Here is a 20,025-nt window from a genome sequence, read left to right on the forward strand (position 1 = left end):
CTGACATGATCACTCCCAGGTGCCCCCCCCGACGAGGTCCCCACCTGGTGCCCACCCAGAAGACCCATACTTGCTGCCCACCTGCCTGCTGTCCCTGGTTTCCACACACTGCTCTGATCTAACCAGAACTTAGTGAAAGCTTTTAAAACAGTTCCTCTCTCTCATCCACTTCTCCATTCACATATCCATTGTCGTCACAATTTCTGTTTCTTCTCTGAGCCCTTTATTCGGGGCTAGTATGCCATACTTCTCGTTATAAGTTCTGATTTAAACTGTAAGTCTTAACATCTGCATGATCCCTCCTCCTTTAGATATTGAGTTCTCTTGCCATCGCTCCTTCCTCAGACTGCAGTACATTATACTGAGGTGGTACCTTCGCCTTTATCCATCTTCTTTCCACCTTCCTGTTTCTCCCTATTTATTTCAGAATCCACTTCCCCTCCTCCATTTCTGAAGACGGGTCTAGGCCCAAAACGTCAGCTTTCCTGTTCCTCTGATGCTGCTTGGCCTGCTGTGTTCATCCAGCTCTAACCTTGTTATCTCAGATTCTCCAGCATCTGCATTAGACTTAAACTTAGAATCCCTAGTGTGGAAACAGGCCCTTCGGCCCAATAAATCCACACCGATTCCCACAGCATCCCACCCAGATCCACTCCACTATAACCCACCTAATCTACAGTTCCCTGAACACTACATGACAATTTAGCATGGCCAATCCATCCTAACCTGCACATCCCTGGACTGTGGGAGGAAACCTGAGTACCTGGAAGAAACCCACACAGACACTAAGTTCCTATTATCTCTGGTTTCTCAGCTGCTCTGTTCCCTGCTCAGCAACTGGTGCATTGTAGCTTCTAATGAGTTGCTTGCTTTCGGTTTGTGCAGTCACAACTCCCGACAAGTTGCTACGGAGATAAAAAAATCTTAGCCTTTCACACAATGTGGGACCAGCACTGAGGTAAGTGTGAATAAAACCAAGCAACAAACTGCTTTAAGAGGCAGAGAAAGGGAAATAGAGGCAAAGGGAGGGACGGCAGCAGAACAGTTAGCGACGGAGAGAGGGAAAACAGCAAAATGAGAGACAATGGCAAAGAGAGAGAGACAAAGGGAGCGAGAGGCTGAGTTGCAGAGAAAGTGGCAGAGGTCGGGAAAGCAGCAGACAGAGATGGAGACAGCGTGGAAGAAAGAGAGAGAGACAGCAGCAGAAAAAAAACATAAGTGTTGAGGAAACACAGCAGCAAAGACAGAGAGGAGGGGGAGAGGGAAATGGCAGTGGAGAGAAAAAGAGAGGGCAGCAGAGAAAGAGGTCAGAAGATCATTGACTACCCTGTGCTTTGAGATTGCTCTTGGTCACCCTTGGTAAGCTCCCTGCCCATTGCCTAGCACACTGTGGCTGAGAGACAGACAGAGAGAGAGAAAGAGAGAGAGAGAGACAGACAGAGAGAGAGAGAGAGAGACAGAGGGTGTGACGGACAGTGTGACAAACAGTTTGGCAGACAGGGAGTGTGGCAGAGACAGAATGCGAAAGAGAGAGAAAGTGAGAGAGAAAGGAAGTAACAGACAGGGCGTGGAACACAGAGAGAGTGTGGCAGAGAGAGGGAGAAGGTGGCTAGAGAGAGAGGGTGTCAGAGAGAAGAGAGGGTGGCATAGAGAGAGAGAGGGTGGCAGACAGAGCACTCAGCAGATTTTGAATGACGAGATAATCACTGAGAAGAGGCTTCTCCTTGTCCTGCTGTGCACCTGGATCATTCCTGGATTGGCCAAATTGGTCCAGACCTGTTTGGGTCCGAATCTGAGGAAGGGTCCTGAAACCTTAATTCTGCTTTGTCTCCACAGCTGCTGCTAGAACTGCTGAGTTTTTCCAGCAACTTCTGTTTTCGTTTCTGATTTCCAGCATCTACATTTCTATGCTTTCTTTTACTGCATCCAGCGAGTGGGCTAGAAATGTCTTTTCTCCCCACCTCAAATTGGTGCGTCCATTCATTGAAAGACCTGTATTTGTTCAAGGAGTGAGATGACGTGTTGGCCTCTCTCTAATGGGACATGAATAGAATGGAGAAAGTGGGGGTAAACTGGTAGCCGACAGGCATTTTCTCTGCCTTGTTTAGAAAACATGACCAAAAAAACCCTCCATTTCTTTAGAAGTCATGAGATAGACTTGATTTGATTTCATTGATTATTGTCACATGCACCCAGGTACAGTGAAAAGTTTTGTTCTGCATGCAGTACAGGCAGATCTTACCATACAAAATCTGTTAGGGTAATAAAATGGAGCAAGGAATACAATGTTATGGCTGCAGACAAGGTGCACAAAGAGCGAAGTCAACATTAAATTTAAAAGTTGAGACGTCTAGTAACAGAGAGGAAGAAGCTGTTCTTGAAGCTGTTGGTACGTCTGTTTAAGCTTTTATATCTTTTGCTTGAGGGAAGAGGTTATTACCGGGGGTGGGAGGGGTCTTTGATAACATTGGCTGCCTTCCCAAGGCAGTGAGAAGTGCAGGCGGAGTCAATGGATGTAAGGTTGGGTTGTGTGATGGACTGGGCTGTGTTCACAACTCTCTATAGTTTCTTATGGTTCGAGGCAGTGCAGTTGCCATACCACTCTGCAATGCATCCAGACAGAATGCTTTCTACAATGCTTCTGTAAAAATTGGTAAGAGTCTTTATGGACTTACCGGACTCCCTTAGCCTGCTGAGGAAGTAGAGGTGTTGTGTTTTGTTAGCCAGCGTGTCGATGTGGGTGGACCAGGACAGATTGTTGGTTATCGCCACTCCCAGGAACTTGACACTCTCGACCATCTCCACCTCAGCACCAGTGATACAGAAGGGGCGTGCCCTCCACTTTGTTTCCTGAGGTCAAGAAGTTAGGAATACTGTGGTGAGTAACTCACCTCCTGACTCCTCAAAACCGGTCCACCATCTACAAGGCACAAGTCAGGAGTGTGAATATTCCCCACTTGCCTGGATGAGTGCAGCTCCAACAACACTCAAGAAGCTTGACACCATCCAGGACAAAGCATCCCGCTTGACTGGCACCACATCCACAAGCATTCACTCCCTCCACCACCAACACTCAGTAGCAGCAGTGTGTACTATCTACAAGATGCACTGCAGATATTCACCAAAGATCCTCAGACAGCACCTTCCAAACCCAAGATCACTTCCATCTAGAAGTACAAGGGCAGCAGACATATGGGAACACCACCACCTCCAAGTTCCCCTCTGAACCACTCACCATCCTGACTTGGAAATATATCGCCTTTCCGTCAGTGTCACTGGGGCAAAATCCTGGAATTCCCTCCCTAAGGGCTACTCTGGGTCAACCCACAGCAGGAGGACTACAGCAGTTCAAGAAAGCTGCTCACCAACAACTTCTCAAGCAACTTTGTTTTTGAGCTTTTTGCTGAGGCCATCAGGAAGGATGCGAGCCTGAGAGGGGCAGCAAGTGTGGAGGCCTCCAGGCCAAAGCCACCCTGGATAGGCAACATTTGCCATTTTCTGCTCAGATCTGCTCTGGGTGTGCAGGCTCTTGAGCATCTGAGACCGGTTCGAACTGGCTTCGGGGCCAAAGTCAATGAAGGGAAGAGCGAGGTCACGTTCTTTGGGAACTGGGCCGACCGATCCTTCACCGTCAGCACAGATTACCTTAAGGTTGTGGGAATATGGTTCGGAGTGGGTGGGGAAGTTTGAGAGGAGAATGTTGCCAAGGCGAGGAAGAAGCTGGTCCTTTGGTATGCACCACTGGGGGTAAAAGTCTGGTCATTGGGTGTGGGACACTCTCTCTTTTGTTGTACATGGCCCAGGTCAGGCCAATTCCCCAAGTCTGTATCACTGCAGTCACCTGGGCCATCTTTTATTTCATTCGGAGGTCGAAGATGGGCCTTGTCCAAAGGGACACCCAATGTAAAGCTCTGGACCAAGGGGGTAGAATGTGCCTCCCTCGTCCTTTGAGTGCGACTGCATCACGCTATGCATACGTGACTCAGTACATAAACACCAAGCCGCACTACATACTGAGGTTATACCTATGCCCAGTGTTGTAAAGGATGGGACTGGCCCCATTGCCACAGAACATTCCCAGTTAGTTGGACCAATCTGTATCACGTCTTTTTGGAGAACTTTGGAAAGAAAAACACTTTTGACCACAGGTCAATCAAGAAGCCGTCAGCAAGTAGTGTCCTCAAAATCCTATGGGAAAAGGAAAGGGTGGCGTGGGGTTCCCTGAGCATACTGTCAAAGCCATTTGGCAAAGTGCCTCATCATCAGACCTTCCCAACAAGCACCAAGACATCACCTGGCTGCTGGTGAGAAAGGCCTGGGAGATCCTTCCTGCACTGCCAGATTCCCTGTGCTTGTGCACTCACCCTCGAAGCAGCAGCATGGTGCTAGAAACTGTCACTTACCTCCTTCTGGAATGTGCCTTTGCAAAGGAAGTCTGGACAAGGATGCAATGGTTTTTGTCAAGGTTCATCCCCAAAGCAGCTCAGTGATGTGGGATTCAGTGCTGCATGGGTTGTTCCCCAAGACACACACAGAGACAAACATCAGCTGTGCCTGAAGGACTATAAACTCAGTGAAAGTTGCGCTTTGCTCTGCCTGAAACTTCCAGTTGAAAGACCCTGCCCAGACCAATTGTTGCAGATTGGCATATTCCAAGGTTCAGGGCTTAGTGCTGAGGGAAACACTAAAGCTTGGGGCAGCCATTATCAATGTGCAGTGGGGAAGGACCATGGTCGAAGTCTTTCTGCCGAAGCACATTGGGGTTCATTTAGATATTAAACCTTCCCAATGCCTCAAATGTATGTAAATAGTTCCCAGTATCTGACATAATTAAGAAATGGCCATTGGAGTAGTTATAACGATCAAGAAAGTCAAACCCCCAATGATTGTTTCCTTCCCTGTTTGCAACTGTATAGATTGAAACTGCCTTAGTAACTATGTACATAAATATTTCCTTTTTTCATGAATGAAGTATATTTTTGAAAAAATCCCCAAATATAAAACCATAGGATATAGGAGAAGCAGGCCATTCTGCCCATTGGATCTGCTTTGTTATTTGATCATGGCTGGAATGCTTCTCAACCCTATTCTCCTGCCTTCTCCCCGTAACTCTTGATCTCCCTTCCAAATCGAGAACCTGTCTATCTCTGTCTTAAGTACACTTAAGGACTTGGCCCCCATAGCCTTCTGTGGCAAGGGGTTCCAAAGACTCATCAACCTCTGCCTAAAGAAATTCCTCCTCATCTCAGTTCCAAAGGTCATCCATTCACTCTGAGGCTTTTCCCCTGGGTCCTAGTCTCTCCTACTAGTGGACACATCCTCTCCCTGTCCACTCTATTCAGGCCTCTCAGTATACTGTAAGTTTCAATAAAAGATATCCTCACCCTTCTAATATCCGTCGAGCACCGACTAAGAGTCCTCAATTGCTCATCATATCACAAGATCTCTATTCCCAGGATCATTATTTTAAACCTCCTCTGGACCTCCACCAATGCTAGCACGGCCTACCTTAATATGGGGCCCAAAATTGTTTACAATATTCCAAACACAGTCTGTCCAGAGGCTTGTACTGTCTCAGCAGTACGTCCCTGCTTTTGTATTCTAGTCCTCTTGGAAAAAAGTCAACTTTGCATTTGTCTTCCAAACCGCCAACTGAACCTGCATGTTAAAGATGAACAACATATACGGGAAACAGACCCTTCAGTCTATCTTGTACATGCCCACCAGATACCCTAAATTCATCTAGTCCCATTTGCCTGCATTTGGCCCAAGTCTCTCTAAACCCTGCTGACTCATGGATCTGTCCATTGCCTTTTAAATGTTGTAATTGCACCAGCCTCCACCACTTCCTCTGGCAGCTTATTCTATATACGCACCATCCTTTGTATGAAAAAGTTGCCCATTAGTTCCCTTTCCCTTCTCACTTTAACCAACTGCCTCTAGTTCTGACTCCCTTACCCTGGGGTAAAGACTTTGGCTATCACCCTATCCATGTCCCTCATGATATGATAAACTTCTATAAAGTCAGCCCTCAGCAAGGAAACTAGCCCCAGTCTATACAGCTTCTCCTTGTAGCACAAGTACTCTGACCCTGGCAAATCTGTTAACCTTAAGAGAATTTTGAACGAAGACTCCAAACTTACTAATGTCGAAATTACACACACCTTAGGAGCTTTCTCTTCTCTTTTCACAATGAGTAAAAATCCAATTATAAATGTTCTAATAATCTTGCTGTCCTTTGTCACTTCCTTAAAAATAGGTTCCTCTACATCTTTTTCACAATTGAGTAGATGGCTTGTGAAAAACACTGAAAAAAAATGGTGTCTTTGTTGTTTTTAAACTTTTGCCCTATTTGTTGGCATGGTGGCACAGTGGTTATCAGGGACCCGAGTTCAATTCCACCCTCCAGTGACTGTCTGAGTGGGGTTTGTACGTTCTCCCCATGTCTGCGTGGGTTTCCTCTGGGTGCTCCAGTTTCCTCCCACAGTCCAAAGATGTGCAGGTGAGGTAGATTGGCCATGCCAAATTGCCTGTAGTGTTCAGGGATATGTAGCTTAGGTAGTTTATAGGATGATGGGTCTGGGTGGGATGTTCTGAGGGTCAGTGTGGACTTGTTGGGCTACAGGGCCTGTTTCCACACTGTAGAGATTCTATGACCTAAGTAGGTCTTTTTCCTTAACACCTCTGGCAGCTGCTCTCTCAAAAATTGTGTAATCTTCTCCCTACTCATCACTGACAACCCTCATTCCTTCTTCCTTTGACTCTTTTTATCAGGAATGTTTAATTCTCAGCGTTGGTCACCTCTGAGCCTCATCTCATTCACTGCAACATCATCATATGTCCTCAAGGCCCATAGCATACCAATCTCATTTATCACCTTCCCGGCATTACAGTAATCCGAAATTATCAACATTCCCTCCGCCTCTGAGCCCACCTACTGGCTCTACATTTCCCTCTGCTGACACCACTTGTCTCCTTCCATTCTTTTGATGCAGGTGACATGAAATGTGAACTGTGAGGACAGCGTGGAAGTCAAAAGAGCTTTGCCGAGTTGGTGGGAGTGGGCAGAGAGGTGACAGATTAGGCTGAATGCAGAAAAGTGTGAGGTGATGCATTTTAGTCAGAAGAACATCGGAAGACAATACAAAATAGGGGCTACACTTCTAAAAGGGAGTGCAGAAGCAGAGAGAGCAGTGGGTAGATAGGCACAGATCACTGAAGGTGGCAGGTCAGGTGGAGAGAGCAGTTAATAATGCATAGTGTCCTCAGCTTTATCATTAATCAAGCCATAGAGCATAAGAGCGAGGGAATGTTGTTGAACTTGTACAAGACACTTAATAGACCTCAGCTGGAGTGCTGTGGGTGTCACATTATAGGAAAGATGGTAATGCACTGGAGAGAGTGCAGAAGCAATTTATAAGAATGGTTCCAGGGATTAAGTAGACATGTAGAGATTACCAGTTTCACTGAGTTCCTACTGTACTGTCTTTTTACATTGGCAAGACACTTCAGCTCAACTAATCTGAAGGCTGCCGTCAGGCAGCTTTTCCTTATCTTCACACTTCCCAGTGCTGCTGTGACCCAATAATGTAGCAATCTCACTGTCCGTACCCCCATCCAATATCCACCCTCAACCCCCACCCCCAGCCTTTCCAAACAGATAATCTCATGCAGTGATACATGTACGCGGCTTGATTTTTCAAAGTTGCAGAATTACAGAGGTCTATAAAATCATCAGGGCCATGGATAGGGTGAACTGCCAAGTTTTGTTTTCCCCCCAGGATATGGGGACCTCAAAACTAGACAGGCATAGGCTTAAGGAGAGAGGGGAAAGATTTAAAAGGAACCTACCTAAGAAGCAACTTTTCCAGCCAGAGGATGGTGTGTGTATGGAATGAGTTTCCAACAAAAGTGGTGGATGCTAGTGCAATTTCAACATTTAAAAGGGATCTGGGTGTGGATATGAATAGGAAGGATTGAAAGGGCCAAATTCTGATTAATGGGACTAAATGAAGTTGGATGAGTTGGACTAGGATAGACAAAGTCAGATGTCACCCGACACCAGGTTATAATCGAACAGATTTATTCAGCAATACTGCTGGTATTCAGCAAAATAGCAGTGTCTGATCCCTATGTCAGGTTATGCCCAAAAAGGAAAAGATATATGGCCCCTTAAAGCTTTCTGTGTGTTGAACCCATGTACCATCAGTCTGCCTTTGGGGTGGCACAGTGACTCAGCGATTAGCACTGCTGCCTCACAGCACCAGGGACCTCAGTTCGATTCCAGCCTTGGGTGATTGTCTGTGAGGAGTTTGCACATTAGATTCCTAGAGACTCCCTACAGTGTGGAAACAGGCTGTTTGGCCCAACAAGTCCAGAGCAACTCTCTGAAGAGCATCTCACCCAGACTCACCCCCTTACCATACCCTGTTCTCCCTGTGTCTGTGTGTTTCCTCCAGGTACTCTGGTTTCCTCCCACAGTCCAAAGATGTGCAGGTTATTTGAGTTGGCCATGCTAGAGCCCCATTCTGTCTAGGGGTGTGTAGGTTAGGTGTATTAGCCTTGGGCAAAATATAAGGTAGGGGGGTTGGATGCTTTCCAGAGGGTCAGTGTGGACTCAAAGGGCCGGATGGCCTGCTTCCACACTGTAGGAATTCTAGGAATATGTGTAATATCCACATCAGCTCTGTTGTTTGCTCTGCTTTGGTTTCCTTGTTCAGTTACAACAGTGGACCTTGCCTAAACATATTGGTTGTGAAATGCTTCAGTGTTGTGAAATCATGAAAGGAGTTGCTACAGTCCAAATCCTTTCCACCCTTTCCTGCCTTTATCAGTAGGTTCATCAAGATTGCTCGGAGAGTGTTCTCAATCTGATCCGTTTGGCAAGCAGCTCCATGCACAAGTGTTGGTGACGACACTCTGAGGGACGCGAAACACTCTCTCTGGAGACCGGCCAGCAACATAAGAGAGTTTGCCCAATGCTCGTCTTGTGTAGGTACTTGCAAACTGAGTTTGGATGTTGTAGCTCTGAGGAAGGGTCACTCTATCCTGAAACGTTAACTCTGACTTATCTCCACTGACACTGCCAGAACAGCTGAGCTTAATTCCGGGTCTTTTTTTTTGTTGTTTTGGATCCTGTGGGATATGGTGGGGTGTGATAAAGAGAGAGAGAAAGGCTAGGCAGGGCCAGTAGGGCACTTCTGCGAGAGAGCGGGATAGGAGAATGGATGTTTATGTCTGCCCAAGTCTGTCTTATACATGTGTTTTTTAAGGCTTGGATCTGACTGCTTGTAGGGATCCAGGCTTTCAGCCTGAACTATCGCGTTAATCTCTCTTCCAGGGGGTTTCCATAGAGGTTTCACCATCAGACTTCAAAATGTGAGCCCCTCCAAAAATCACCCTACCCCCTGCCCTTCCAAAACTCAGTGACAATGATGAGGGACAGTTCAGGATTGCAGAGCTGGTGGAGCTGGGGTCAAGGTAAAATGCACAGTCGCCCAGGATTCTTTTGAAAAGCTACTATCTCATGGGCATTTTTTGAGAAAGTGTCAAGCCTAGCCCAACAGATGGTGATGCCACACCCAATATTTTTATTAAAAGAGTCGCGGCTGACTGTACCCAGTCGGAGTTCAACAGCAGCCGAATTGACTTCAGAGCTCCAAGAATCCCACCTCACAGTTCAATCCCCAACTTACTTCCTGTCCCTCTCAGGTTACTGTCTCTGTGGCGCAATCGGTTCACGCGTTTGACTGTTAACCGAAAAGTTGTTGGTTTGGACCCACCCAGAAACGATGAGTTCCTTCACATTGGGGTGGCACGGTGGCTCAGTGGTTAGTGCTGCTGCCTCAAAGCACCAGAGACCTGGACTCAATTCCACCCTTGGGCAACTGCCTGTGTTGAGTTTGCACATTCTCCCCATGTCTATGTGGGTTTCCTCTGGGTGCTCTGGTTTCCTCCCATAGTCTAAAGATGTGCAGGCTGGGTGGATTGACCACGCTACAAGTGCCTGTAGTGTTCGGGGATGTGTACATTAGGTAGGTGGGAGTGGAGTGGGTCTAGGTGGGATGCTTTGAGGTTCAGTGTGGATTTGTTGGGCCAAAGGGACTGTTTCCAAACCATAGGAATTCTATGAAACTCATTCCCTTGAACGGATTTAAGAAAATCCCTGTCAGGCATTAAAATGATTTCCAGGTTGCCTCTCAAGGTTGTAGATTCTGGGATGCCTCCCTGACCTGCACTGCAATCTAGAATTTCTCCCCAAGAACAGTTTAGAATCTTCCCCTGTTCTATCTTAATACAGTCTGAAATATCAAACTGTGTTCTGTTGGGAGAGTTTAGGATCCTCCTGGATTGTGTTTGTAGGGCCCACAGTCACCCTGAATAGTGTAGGCAGCGTCCAACATACTCCTGGATTGTATAGGTAGAGTCTGGGGTCCCCCCAGATTGTTTTGGTGGAGTCTGGGACCTCACTACACTGTGTCTGTGCAGTTCAGAAACTACCAGGATTCCACTGGTATAGTTATGAACCGCACCAGACTGTCTTAGCAGAGTTTAGGATCCCTCTTTGGAAGGGTATTATTAAACTGGAAAGGGTTCAGAAGAGATTTACCAGGATGTTGCCAGGTGTGGAAGGTTTGAGTTATAAAAGAAGGCTGGGACATTTTCCACTGGAGCGTAGGAGGTTGACAGGCAACCTCATAGAAGTTTATAAAATAATGAGAGGTATAGATAGAGTTAATGGGAGGTGTCTTTTGCCTTGGATGGGGGATTTCACGATGAGGGGGCACATTTTTAAGGTAAGAAGAAAGAGATTTAAAAACAACAGGAGGGGCAAACTTTCTTACACAAGAGGGTCGTTCACATGTGGAATGAACTTCCTCGGGAAGTGGTGGATATTGTACAATCACAACATACTCACGTACAAGTACATGAATTGGAAAGGTTTGGGGGGATATGGGCCAGGAGTAGGCAGGTGGGAATAGTTTAGTTTGGGATAATGTTCAGCATGAACTGGTTGGACCGAATGGTCTGTTTCCGCACTGTATGACTGTATAAGATAGATTTGGGTGTTTTTGAAATGGCTAAAAGTTAGGGATTAAGAAGGATCAATGAGACTTTTACATATTCGTCCATAAGACATGAACGTTGCCGGCTAGATCAGCATTTGTGGGCCATTCTTCAGAAGGTGGTAGGGAGTACTGGACTGGCTGTAATCATACACACACTCACACACACACACACACACACACACAATCCCACACACATCCTGATGGGACTGGAAAAGCTAGATATGTGAAGAATGTTCCTGATGTTGGTAAAGTCCAGAACTAGGGGGTCACAGTCTGAAAATAAGTGGTAGACCATTCAGGACTGAAGTGAGGAAGAATTCTTTTTTCAAAGTGTTGTGAACTTGTGGAATTCTCTATCCCAGAAAGCTGTTGGGGCTAGTTCATAGGAATCACAGAATCTGTACAGTGTAGAAGCAGACCATTTGGTCCACTGAGTCCACAATTACCCTCTGAAGACCATCCTACCCAGACCCACCCCCTTTTCCCTGTCCCTGTTACCCTACATTTCCCAAGGCCATTCCACCCAGCCAAGGTTACATATAATCAAGAAGGAGTTGGGTGTGGCCCTTGCAATTAAAGGGATCAAGAGAAAGCGGGAATGGAACACTGAGATTGCATGACCAGCCATGATCATATTGAATGATGGTGTGGGCTCAGAAGGCCAGATGGCCTACTCCTGCACCTATTTTCAACAATTCTAAGTCAGAATAGAGGGTGGCTTGGAGGGAACCTGCAGGAGGTGATATTCCTATACATCTGTTTCCCTTGTCCTTCCAGATGGTAGTGGTCACAAGCTTGGAAGGGTCTGGGTTGGATAGAGATTTGGGGGGCAAAAATGTGCAACCTTTTAATTGGAAACCATTGTCTATAGGAATATTCGATTGTAAGCTTGTGAAATCTGAAATTCTGGGTCGACGTAAGTAAAACCTGGGATTCCCCTGGATTGTGTTGGTAATGTCTATCAATCTGACCTCTACTGTTGGAAAAAAGTTACAACCAAGGTTTTCGAGAAGATTTGTAGCTCGGGTTGTGGATGAGACTGTAGACTTGCTCGCTGAGCCAGTTGGTTTGGTTGCAAACGTTTTGTCGCCCTGCTAGGTAACATCGTCAGTGCGCCTCTGGTGAAGCGCTGGTGTTCTGTCCTGCTTGTTATTTGTATATCTCGGTTTGCTGGGGTGTTTGGTACCATTTCCGGTTCTGTTTCTCAGTGGTATGTACAGTGTCTAATTCAATGTGTTTGTTGATGGAGTTCCGGTTGGAATACCAGGCCTCCAGGAATTCCCTGGCGTGTCTCTGTTTGACTTGTGCAATTATGGATGTGTTGTCCCAGTCAAATTCATGTCCCTCTTTGTCTGCCTGTAGTGTGACTGGTCGTGTCTCTTGGTGGCCAGTTGGTGTTCATGTATCCTTCTGGCCAATTTTCTTCCGGTTTTGCCTATGTAGTTTTTCTCACAGTCCTTGCATTGTATTTTGTATATTAAACCGTTTTTGCTGGTTTTGGGTATGGGGAGGTGATGATAGTATCATGACATATACAAACAAATCAATGGGTCACCATTGGGGATCCCCAGTATCAGGACTGATTGCAGAAACAGTAATACAAGGGCTAAAAATGAACAGCACTCCCTACTATACAACCCAAACTTTGGGTCCAATGTGTAGATGATACCTTCGTGCTTATTAAATGCATGAAACTAGAAAAAAACCACCAGCACATAAACAACATCCTTACAGGGATAAAATTCATGAAAGATTTTGTTTGTGGGCTATGCTGATAACCTAGGTGTCTGAGTAATCTGTGGACACCTCTGGTGATGGCCTTGTGATATTATCACTGCACTGTTGATCCAGAGACCCAGATAATGTTCTGGGGTTCGAATCCTGCCATAACAGATGGTGGAATTTGAATTCAATACATATCTGGAATTATGAGTCTAATGATGACTGAATTCATTCTCATTGTCAGGGGAAAAACCCATTTGGTTCACTAATGTCCTTTAGAGAATGAAACAGCCATCCTTACCTAGTCTGGCCTACATGTGACTCCAGACCCACAGCAATGTGGTTGACTCTGAACTGCCCTCAGGGCAATTAGGGATGGGCAATAAATGCTGCCTGGCCAGTGATGCCCTCATCCCATGAATGAATTTTTAAAAAATGCTTTATGCTTGTCAGTAGCTGTTGCAAGGTGGTTGTAAGTTTGTGGGCTATGCTGATAACCTAGGTGTCTGAGTAATCTGTGGACACCTCTGAAATGTCTTTGCTCTACAATAGGATGATTAGTGATTCTGGCCGTGTTGTGTCTTCCTGTTGTGGCCTGTCTTGGAGGTAACAGCAGATTGTGCTTTTCAGGTATCTATTCCTTTTGAAGACTCTAAACAGGTGCTCCTGTTCTGCTTTGCGTAGTTCCAGATTGCTGCAATGTGTTGTGGCTCATTTAATTAGTGTCCTGATCCAGCTCCATTTGTGGGTGTTGGGGTGGTTGCTGATGTAATTGAATATCTGGTCCATATGTGTGGTCTTTCGACAAAAGCTAGTCAGGAAATCCCCGTTGTTTTGCAAGCAAGGTTAGTCGATTGTTATTCTCTTCTTCTTTCATGAATTTTATCCCTGTAAGGATGTTGTTTATGTGCTGGTGGTTTTTTTCTAGTTTCATGCATTTAATAAGCACGAAGGTATCATCTACACATTGGACCCAAAGTTTGGGTTGTATAGTAGGGAGTGCTGTTCATTTTTAGCCCTTGTATTACTGTTTCTGCAATCAGTCCTGATACTGGGGATCCCCAATGGTGACCCATTGATTTGTTTGTATATGTCATGATACTATTAGATCTATGCCTTTCAAACCACTTCACTTCTAACGACAGCATTTACAAACAAATCAAAATTCAGACCCCTAGGTATCATAGCCCACAAAATGGCAACCACCCTACAACAGCAATTGACAAACGTAAAGGATCCCATACTCAATACCAGCAAAACCGGTTTAGCATACAAAATACCACGCAAGCACTGTGAGGCACATTTCATAGGCCAAGCCAGAAGAAAATTTATCAAAAGGATACACACACACCATGAGGCACAAACAATTCTCACTTGTCTCGCTAGGCACGGACAAAGAGGGACACGAATTTGACTGGGACAACAGATCCATAATCGCACAAGCCAAACAGAGACATGCCCAGGGAATTCTCGGAGGCCTGGTATTCCAACTGGAACTCCAACAACAAACACATTGAATTAGACCCTGTGTACAAAACACAGAGAAACAAACCTGGAAGTAATACCATATCCCAGCAAACCGAAATATATAAGTAACAAACAGGACAGAACACCAGTACTTCACCAGAGGCTCACTGACAATGTTACGAGCAGGGGGACGAAATGTTTGCAACCAAACCCACTGGCTCAGCAAACATGCCTACTACTCAATGTTGGAATCAGTTATAAAGGAAGGAATAGCAGCACATTTGGAAAAGAATAATCTAATCAAGCAGATCCATGAATGGGAAATCACCTCTGACAAATTTATTAGAGATTTTTGAGGAAGCCTGAACCAGAGTTCATTGAGAGAATCAAGTCAATGTGTTGTATTTGGACTTCCAGAAGGCATTGGACAAGGAACCTCACAAAAAAGTTGTCATAAGAGCCCATGGTATTGGAGGTAGTATATTGGCGTGGACAGAATATTGTCTAATGGCTAGAAAACAGTGAGTGGGGATAAGGGATAACAAAGTGTGGAACTAGAAGAACACAGCAGGCCAGGCAGCATCAGAGGGGCAAGAAAGTTGGCATTTCAGGTCGGGACCCTTCTTCAGAACTGGAGAGGGGGAATAGAGCTGGAAAATAAATAGAGAGGAGGGATGGGGCTGGGGAAAGTAGGTGAGTGCAAGTGGAGAGTGCCCGAAATGCCAACTTTCCTGTTCCTCTGATGCAGCCTGGCCTGCTGTGTTCCTCCACCTCCACACTTTGTCATCTCTGACTCCATCATCAGCAGTTCTTGCTATCGCTGATTGGGAATAGGGAGTTCTTTTTTCAGGTTGATGACCTGTAAACAATGAGTTCCACAGGGATCAGTGCTAGGAACGCAACTATTTAGAATATACATTATAAAGTTAGAGGACGGAAGTCAATGGACTGTAGCCAAATTTGTAGATGACATCAAAACGAATGTAAGAGGGTAAACAGTTGGCAAATGGAGTATAATGTAGGAAAATATGAAGGTGTTTCATTTGGAAGGGCAAACAAAAGAACAGAATATTATATAAATGTAGAAAAACTGCTGAAAGCTGCAGGACTTCAGCTACTTGTGCATGAAACACAGAAAGCTAATACACAGGAACAGCAGGCAATCAGGAAAGCAAATGGAATGCTGGTCTTTATTTTAAGGGGATTGAAATATAAGATGAGGGAATTCTTACTGCAACAAGGTGCTGGTGGGACCACTTCTGGGGTACTGTGAGCAGTTTTGGTCCCTTTATCTGAGGGCATTGGAGGTAGTTCTGAGAAGGTTCACTAGGATGATCCCTGGTACGCAAAGATTGTCTTCTGAGACAAGGCTACCCCTCATTCCAGTTTAGAAAAATGAGAGGTGACCTCATTGAAACATTTCGGATTCTTTAGTGGCTTGGCAGGGTAAATGCTGAGAGAATGTTTCCTCTCGTGGGACAGTCTAGGACCAGAGGGCACAGTCTCAGAATAAAGAGGTTCCAATTTAAGACTGAGATGAGGAATTTCTTCTTTCAAGGTATCTGTGTCTTTGCAGCTCCTTGCTATGGGTCTCTGGACTCTACCTTCACCATCCAGGGGGCCCAGAATCTAGATTGTGATCCCGTATTGTGGATGCAGAGTCCGAGGTCCTCATGGACAGAGAGCTGGGGGTGGGGAGGGGGGAGGTCGGGGGAGGGTGTTGCAGAGTCCTTGTGTATATTTAAGGCTGAGATATAGAGATTCTTGTTCAGTCAGAAAATTGACGGTTACAGAGAAAGGGCAGGAAAGTGGTCACAAGGATTGTCGGATCAGTCATGATTCTATTTTATGGTGGGGCAAGCTCAAGAAGCCAAACAGCTTACTCTCATTCTTACTTCTTATGGTCTTATTGTCTTAGGTTGCAATCACCCCGCTGTTAGGAGAATCTGAGATCCCCCTGGATTGTGTTGGTAGAGTCTGAGATCCCCCTGGATTGTGTAGGTAAAGTCTGAGAGCCCCCTGGATTGTATTGGTAGAGTCTGAGATCCCCTTGAATTATATAGGTGGAGTCTGTGATCCCCCTGCATTGTGTTCATAGAATCCAAGAATCCCTTGGTTTGTGTAGGCAGAGCCCATGGTCAAGCTGAATTTTGTAGATGGAAACTACAGTCTCCCAGGATGCGTAGGCAGATTCTGGGGTCTCCCTGGATTGTGAAGGTAGAGACCAGGGTCCCTGTGGATAGTGGAGGTAGATTCCAAGGTCCTTTTGGATTGCACAGGCAGATCCCAGGGTCTTCCTGGATTTTTAGGTAGAGCCCCTAGGAGTCCTCCTGGGTTTTGTGGGTAAAGCCACTGGAAGCCCTCCTGGATTTTGCTGTAGAGCCCTCAAGTCCTTCTGGATTTTGTAGGTAGAGCCCAGGAGCCTTCCTGGATTTTGTAGGTAGAACCCCCAGGAGTCCTCCTGGATCTTGTAAGTAGAGCCCCTGGGAGCCGTCCTGGATTTTGTAGGTAGAATCCCCGAGAGTCCTCCTGGATTTTGTAAGCAGAACCTCCGGGAGTCCTCCTGGATTCTGTAAGTAGAGCCTGGGAGTCCTCCTGGATTGTGTAGGCTGAGCCCAGGAGTCCTCCTCGATTTTGTAGGTAGAACCAAGGAGCCCTCCTGGATTTTGTAGGTAGACTGTGGGATGCTCTAATTTTTCTCTTCACATTACAGAAAGATGTCCAATCAATCGTTGTGCATCTTTACGAACGGCACAGTCACCATCGAGAGAACCATCTTCACTCTACTGTACAGCGTGATCATCATCCTTGGGCTCTTCTTCAACGTTGTGGCTCTGTGGATCTTCCGGGTTCACATCCAGCAGCGATCCGGGACCATCTTCTACATGAGGAACCTGGCCATTGTGGATCTCCTGCTGGTCTGTTTCTTGCCCTTCCGCATCATCGCCTATTACAGCCAGGACAGACTGTCGTGCGAGATTGCCAGCATCATTTTTCTGGTCAACATGTACACCAGCATCTTCTTCCTGACCTGCATTAGTCTGGATCGCTGCTTGGCCACGGTTTTGCCTTTTAAGGTGCGGATTTACCACTTACGCAGAGCAGCGCCCTGGGTCAGTGGCTTGGTATGGTTCCTGACGTTGGGCTGTAGCCTCCCTACGTACCTCAAATGGAAATTCAACAGCAACTGGACCAGCGAGCACAATTGCTTGGAGCCCATCGTCGTCACCAAGAATTTACCACTGATCTTCACCCTCGCCATTGGCTTCGGGATCCCCTTCAGTTTGGTGCTTACCAGCTCACTCCTTGCCCTGCTGAAGATGAGGAAGACCAAGCTGTCACCCAACCTGAATATTCGCAAAACTCAGAACATGATCCTGGCCAATTTTCTCGTTTTCACTTTTTGCTTTCTGCCCTACCATGTTTTCCTGGGCCTTTACCAGAGACTGAATGCCAATTGGATCTGTGGCGGTCAACAGGTCTTCCAAATAACCCAAATCCTCGCCAGTGCCAACACCGTCTTCGACCCCGTGATCTACTACTTCACCACAGAGGCTTTTCAGAAAACCCATTTGATGAGGACAGTGCACAACATGATTTGTTGCAAGCATATCAGGGAAGGGCAGGAAGAGTGCACCGTGCAGTGCAGGGGGACTTACAAGAAAGCATCAGAAGTCTCCCTCTGTTTGGAGCACTGCATGAAATAACCTGCTATTTGGTGTTATTTTTCAAGCACAAGTTTGCGCTTTTTCCAACATTTGTTTCCGTTTTAGTTTTGACTTTTCCTTCTTGAGAAATGCAAATAAACTCCCTTCTACTCCCATTTCACAGACAAGAGTTAGATGCAGAGTAAAGCTCCCTCTACTCTGTCTCCCATTAAACACACCCAGGCCAAGAACAGCATGAGGTTACATATAGAGTAAAGCTCTTTCAACTCTGTTCTCATCAAACACTCCCGAGACAGGGAAAGTACTGGGTTAGGTACAGAGTAAAGAATCCTCCTCTCATTTAAACTGAAAGTAAAATTATCTCTAATATATTTTCTGAACAAGGAGACTTGAAACGTCAGCTTTCCTGTTCCTCTGATGCTGCTTGGCCTGCTGTGTTCATCCAGCTCTCCACCTTGTTATCTCAGATTCTCCAACATCTGCAGTGCCTACTATCTCTGTATTAGTACCCCTCTCTGCCAGGCCAAGGAGCACAGCAACAAGCAAGCCCAAAGACACCTCTGTCCCTTACTGCGATGGGTACCCTGAGCTCAGGAGCATGGGGCTGAGAGCAATCAAAATCGAAGGAGCAACCCGTTCAATAATCTAAAAAGGGCTGTAGTTGGAAACATTGTACATTGATGTGAAACACTGACTTTTCCAGGCCACAAAAACTACATGTGAACAGGAACCCAGTGAACTAAGTCAGAGTCACGAAGATGTAACAGACCCTTTGGCCCAACTCAACCACATATCCTAAAAAATCTAGTCCCGTTTGCCAGCAGTTGGCCCCAATTCCTCTAAACCATTCCTCATCACGCACCCATCCAGATGCCTTTTAACTGTTGTAATTGTACCGGCCTCCACCACTTCCTCTAGCAGCTCATTCCTTACACGCACCACCCTCTGTGTGAAAAAGTTCCTCCTTCTGTCCCTTTTAAATTGATCCCCTCTCACTTTAAACCTATGCCCTCTACTTCTGGACTCCTGTACCCTAGGGAAAAGAATTGGCCAATCACCCGATTCATGTCCCCTCATGACTTGGGAAGCTTCTATAAGGTCAGCCCTCAGCCTCCAACGCTCCAGGGAAAATAGCGCCAATCTATTTAGTCTCTCCCTCTACCTTACACTCTCCAACCATGGCATCATCTTTGTAAATCTTTTCTGAGCCATTTCAAATTTCACAACATCTTTCCTATAGCAGGGAGACTGGAATTAAGCACAGTATTCCAAAAGTGACCTAACCAATGTCCTGTACAGCTGTTACATGACCTCCCAACTCCTATATTCAATGCTCTGATCAATAAAAGCAAGCGTATCAGATGCCTTCTTCACTAACCTGCCTACCTGCAACTCCACTTTCAGGAAACTGTGAACCTGCACACCCAAGGTCTCTTTGTTTGGCAACACTCAGCAGGACCTTATCATTAAGAGTGTAAGTACTGCCCTGATTTGCCTTTCCATGATGCAGCACCTCACATTTATCTAATCATAGTGTCATACAGTTGTACAGAGTCATATGACGTCAACCTAGCTAATCTCGTTACAAACACTATGGCAACATAGGGCTGTTCTTTCTCCTGTAACCTCTCCTGGGGTATTTTCACACTGGCTCCAATTCCTCCGACTCAACCTTAGATGGCGGCAGCTTGCACCGAACCGTGGCCTGCCTCTTACGCCGAGAGCATCTCGGAAGGAACTCATTTTCTTCTTCAGCAATAAAAGCAACGAGGCTGTGACAGCCACCAAGTCCATCTCAGACTCTAAGGTTTCTTTTACACTAGATGGGAGAGGGGAGAGTCCATGCGTTCCGGATCAGTTGGAAAGACTGTTGAGAACCTGGGGACGTTTTGCTTCCATACCGTTTGTGGGTTTGCAGCTTCCATATTTCCATCTGCTTGTTCAGGACAACCCACCCAAACATGATATGTCACTGGACCTGACCTCGCATTGACTGTGCCCCTTACCCATACAGGGCCATTCCTGCCGCCAAACTTTGTTGCCTGAAGTAATATGTTTCTCTCATGCTGAGAGAAGTCTTGTGTCCAGCAATGGCATTC

At 46.1% G+C, this 20,025-nt stretch overlaps 1 protein-coding gene across 4 annotated transcripts; it reads left to right on the forward strand.

Annotated features, from left to right (window-relative positions):
* The first annotated feature begins 857 nt into the window (after nucleotides 1-857).
* Nucleotides 858-19,649, forward strand: LOC125448770 (lysophosphatidic acid receptor 6-like). 4 transcript variants are annotated; one of them, XM_048524288.2, is made up of 3 exons: nucleotides 885-958; nucleotides 8,838-8,995; nucleotides 16,972-19,649. In XM_048524288.2, the coding sequence occupies exons 2-3, from the start codon at nucleotides 8,979-8,981 to the stop codon at nucleotides 17,963-17,965; spliced, it is 1,011 nt and encodes a 336-aa protein (XP_048380245.1). In that variant the 5' UTR covers nucleotides 885-958; nucleotides 8,838-8,978; the 3' UTR covers nucleotides 17,966-19,649. The 4 variants fall into 4 exon arrangements, with proteins under 4 accessions (XP_048380247.1, XP_048380245.1, XP_048380244.1 ...); XM_048524287.2 differs by having other exon boundaries at nucleotides 902-958; nucleotides 8,835-8,995; XM_048524289.2 differs by having other exon boundaries at nucleotides 902-958; nucleotides 8,835-8,991.
* The last annotated feature ends 376 nt before the right edge of the window (nucleotides 19,650-20,025 follow it).

The sequence above is a fragment of the Stegostoma tigrinum genome, chromosome 45 (genome assembly GCF_030684315.1).
Source record: "Stegostoma tigrinum isolate sSteTig4 chromosome 45, sSteTig4.hap1, whole genome shotgun sequence".
Lineage (NCBI taxonomy): Eukaryota > Metazoa > Chordata > Chondrichthyes > Orectolobiformes > Stegostomatidae > Stegostoma > Stegostoma tigrinum.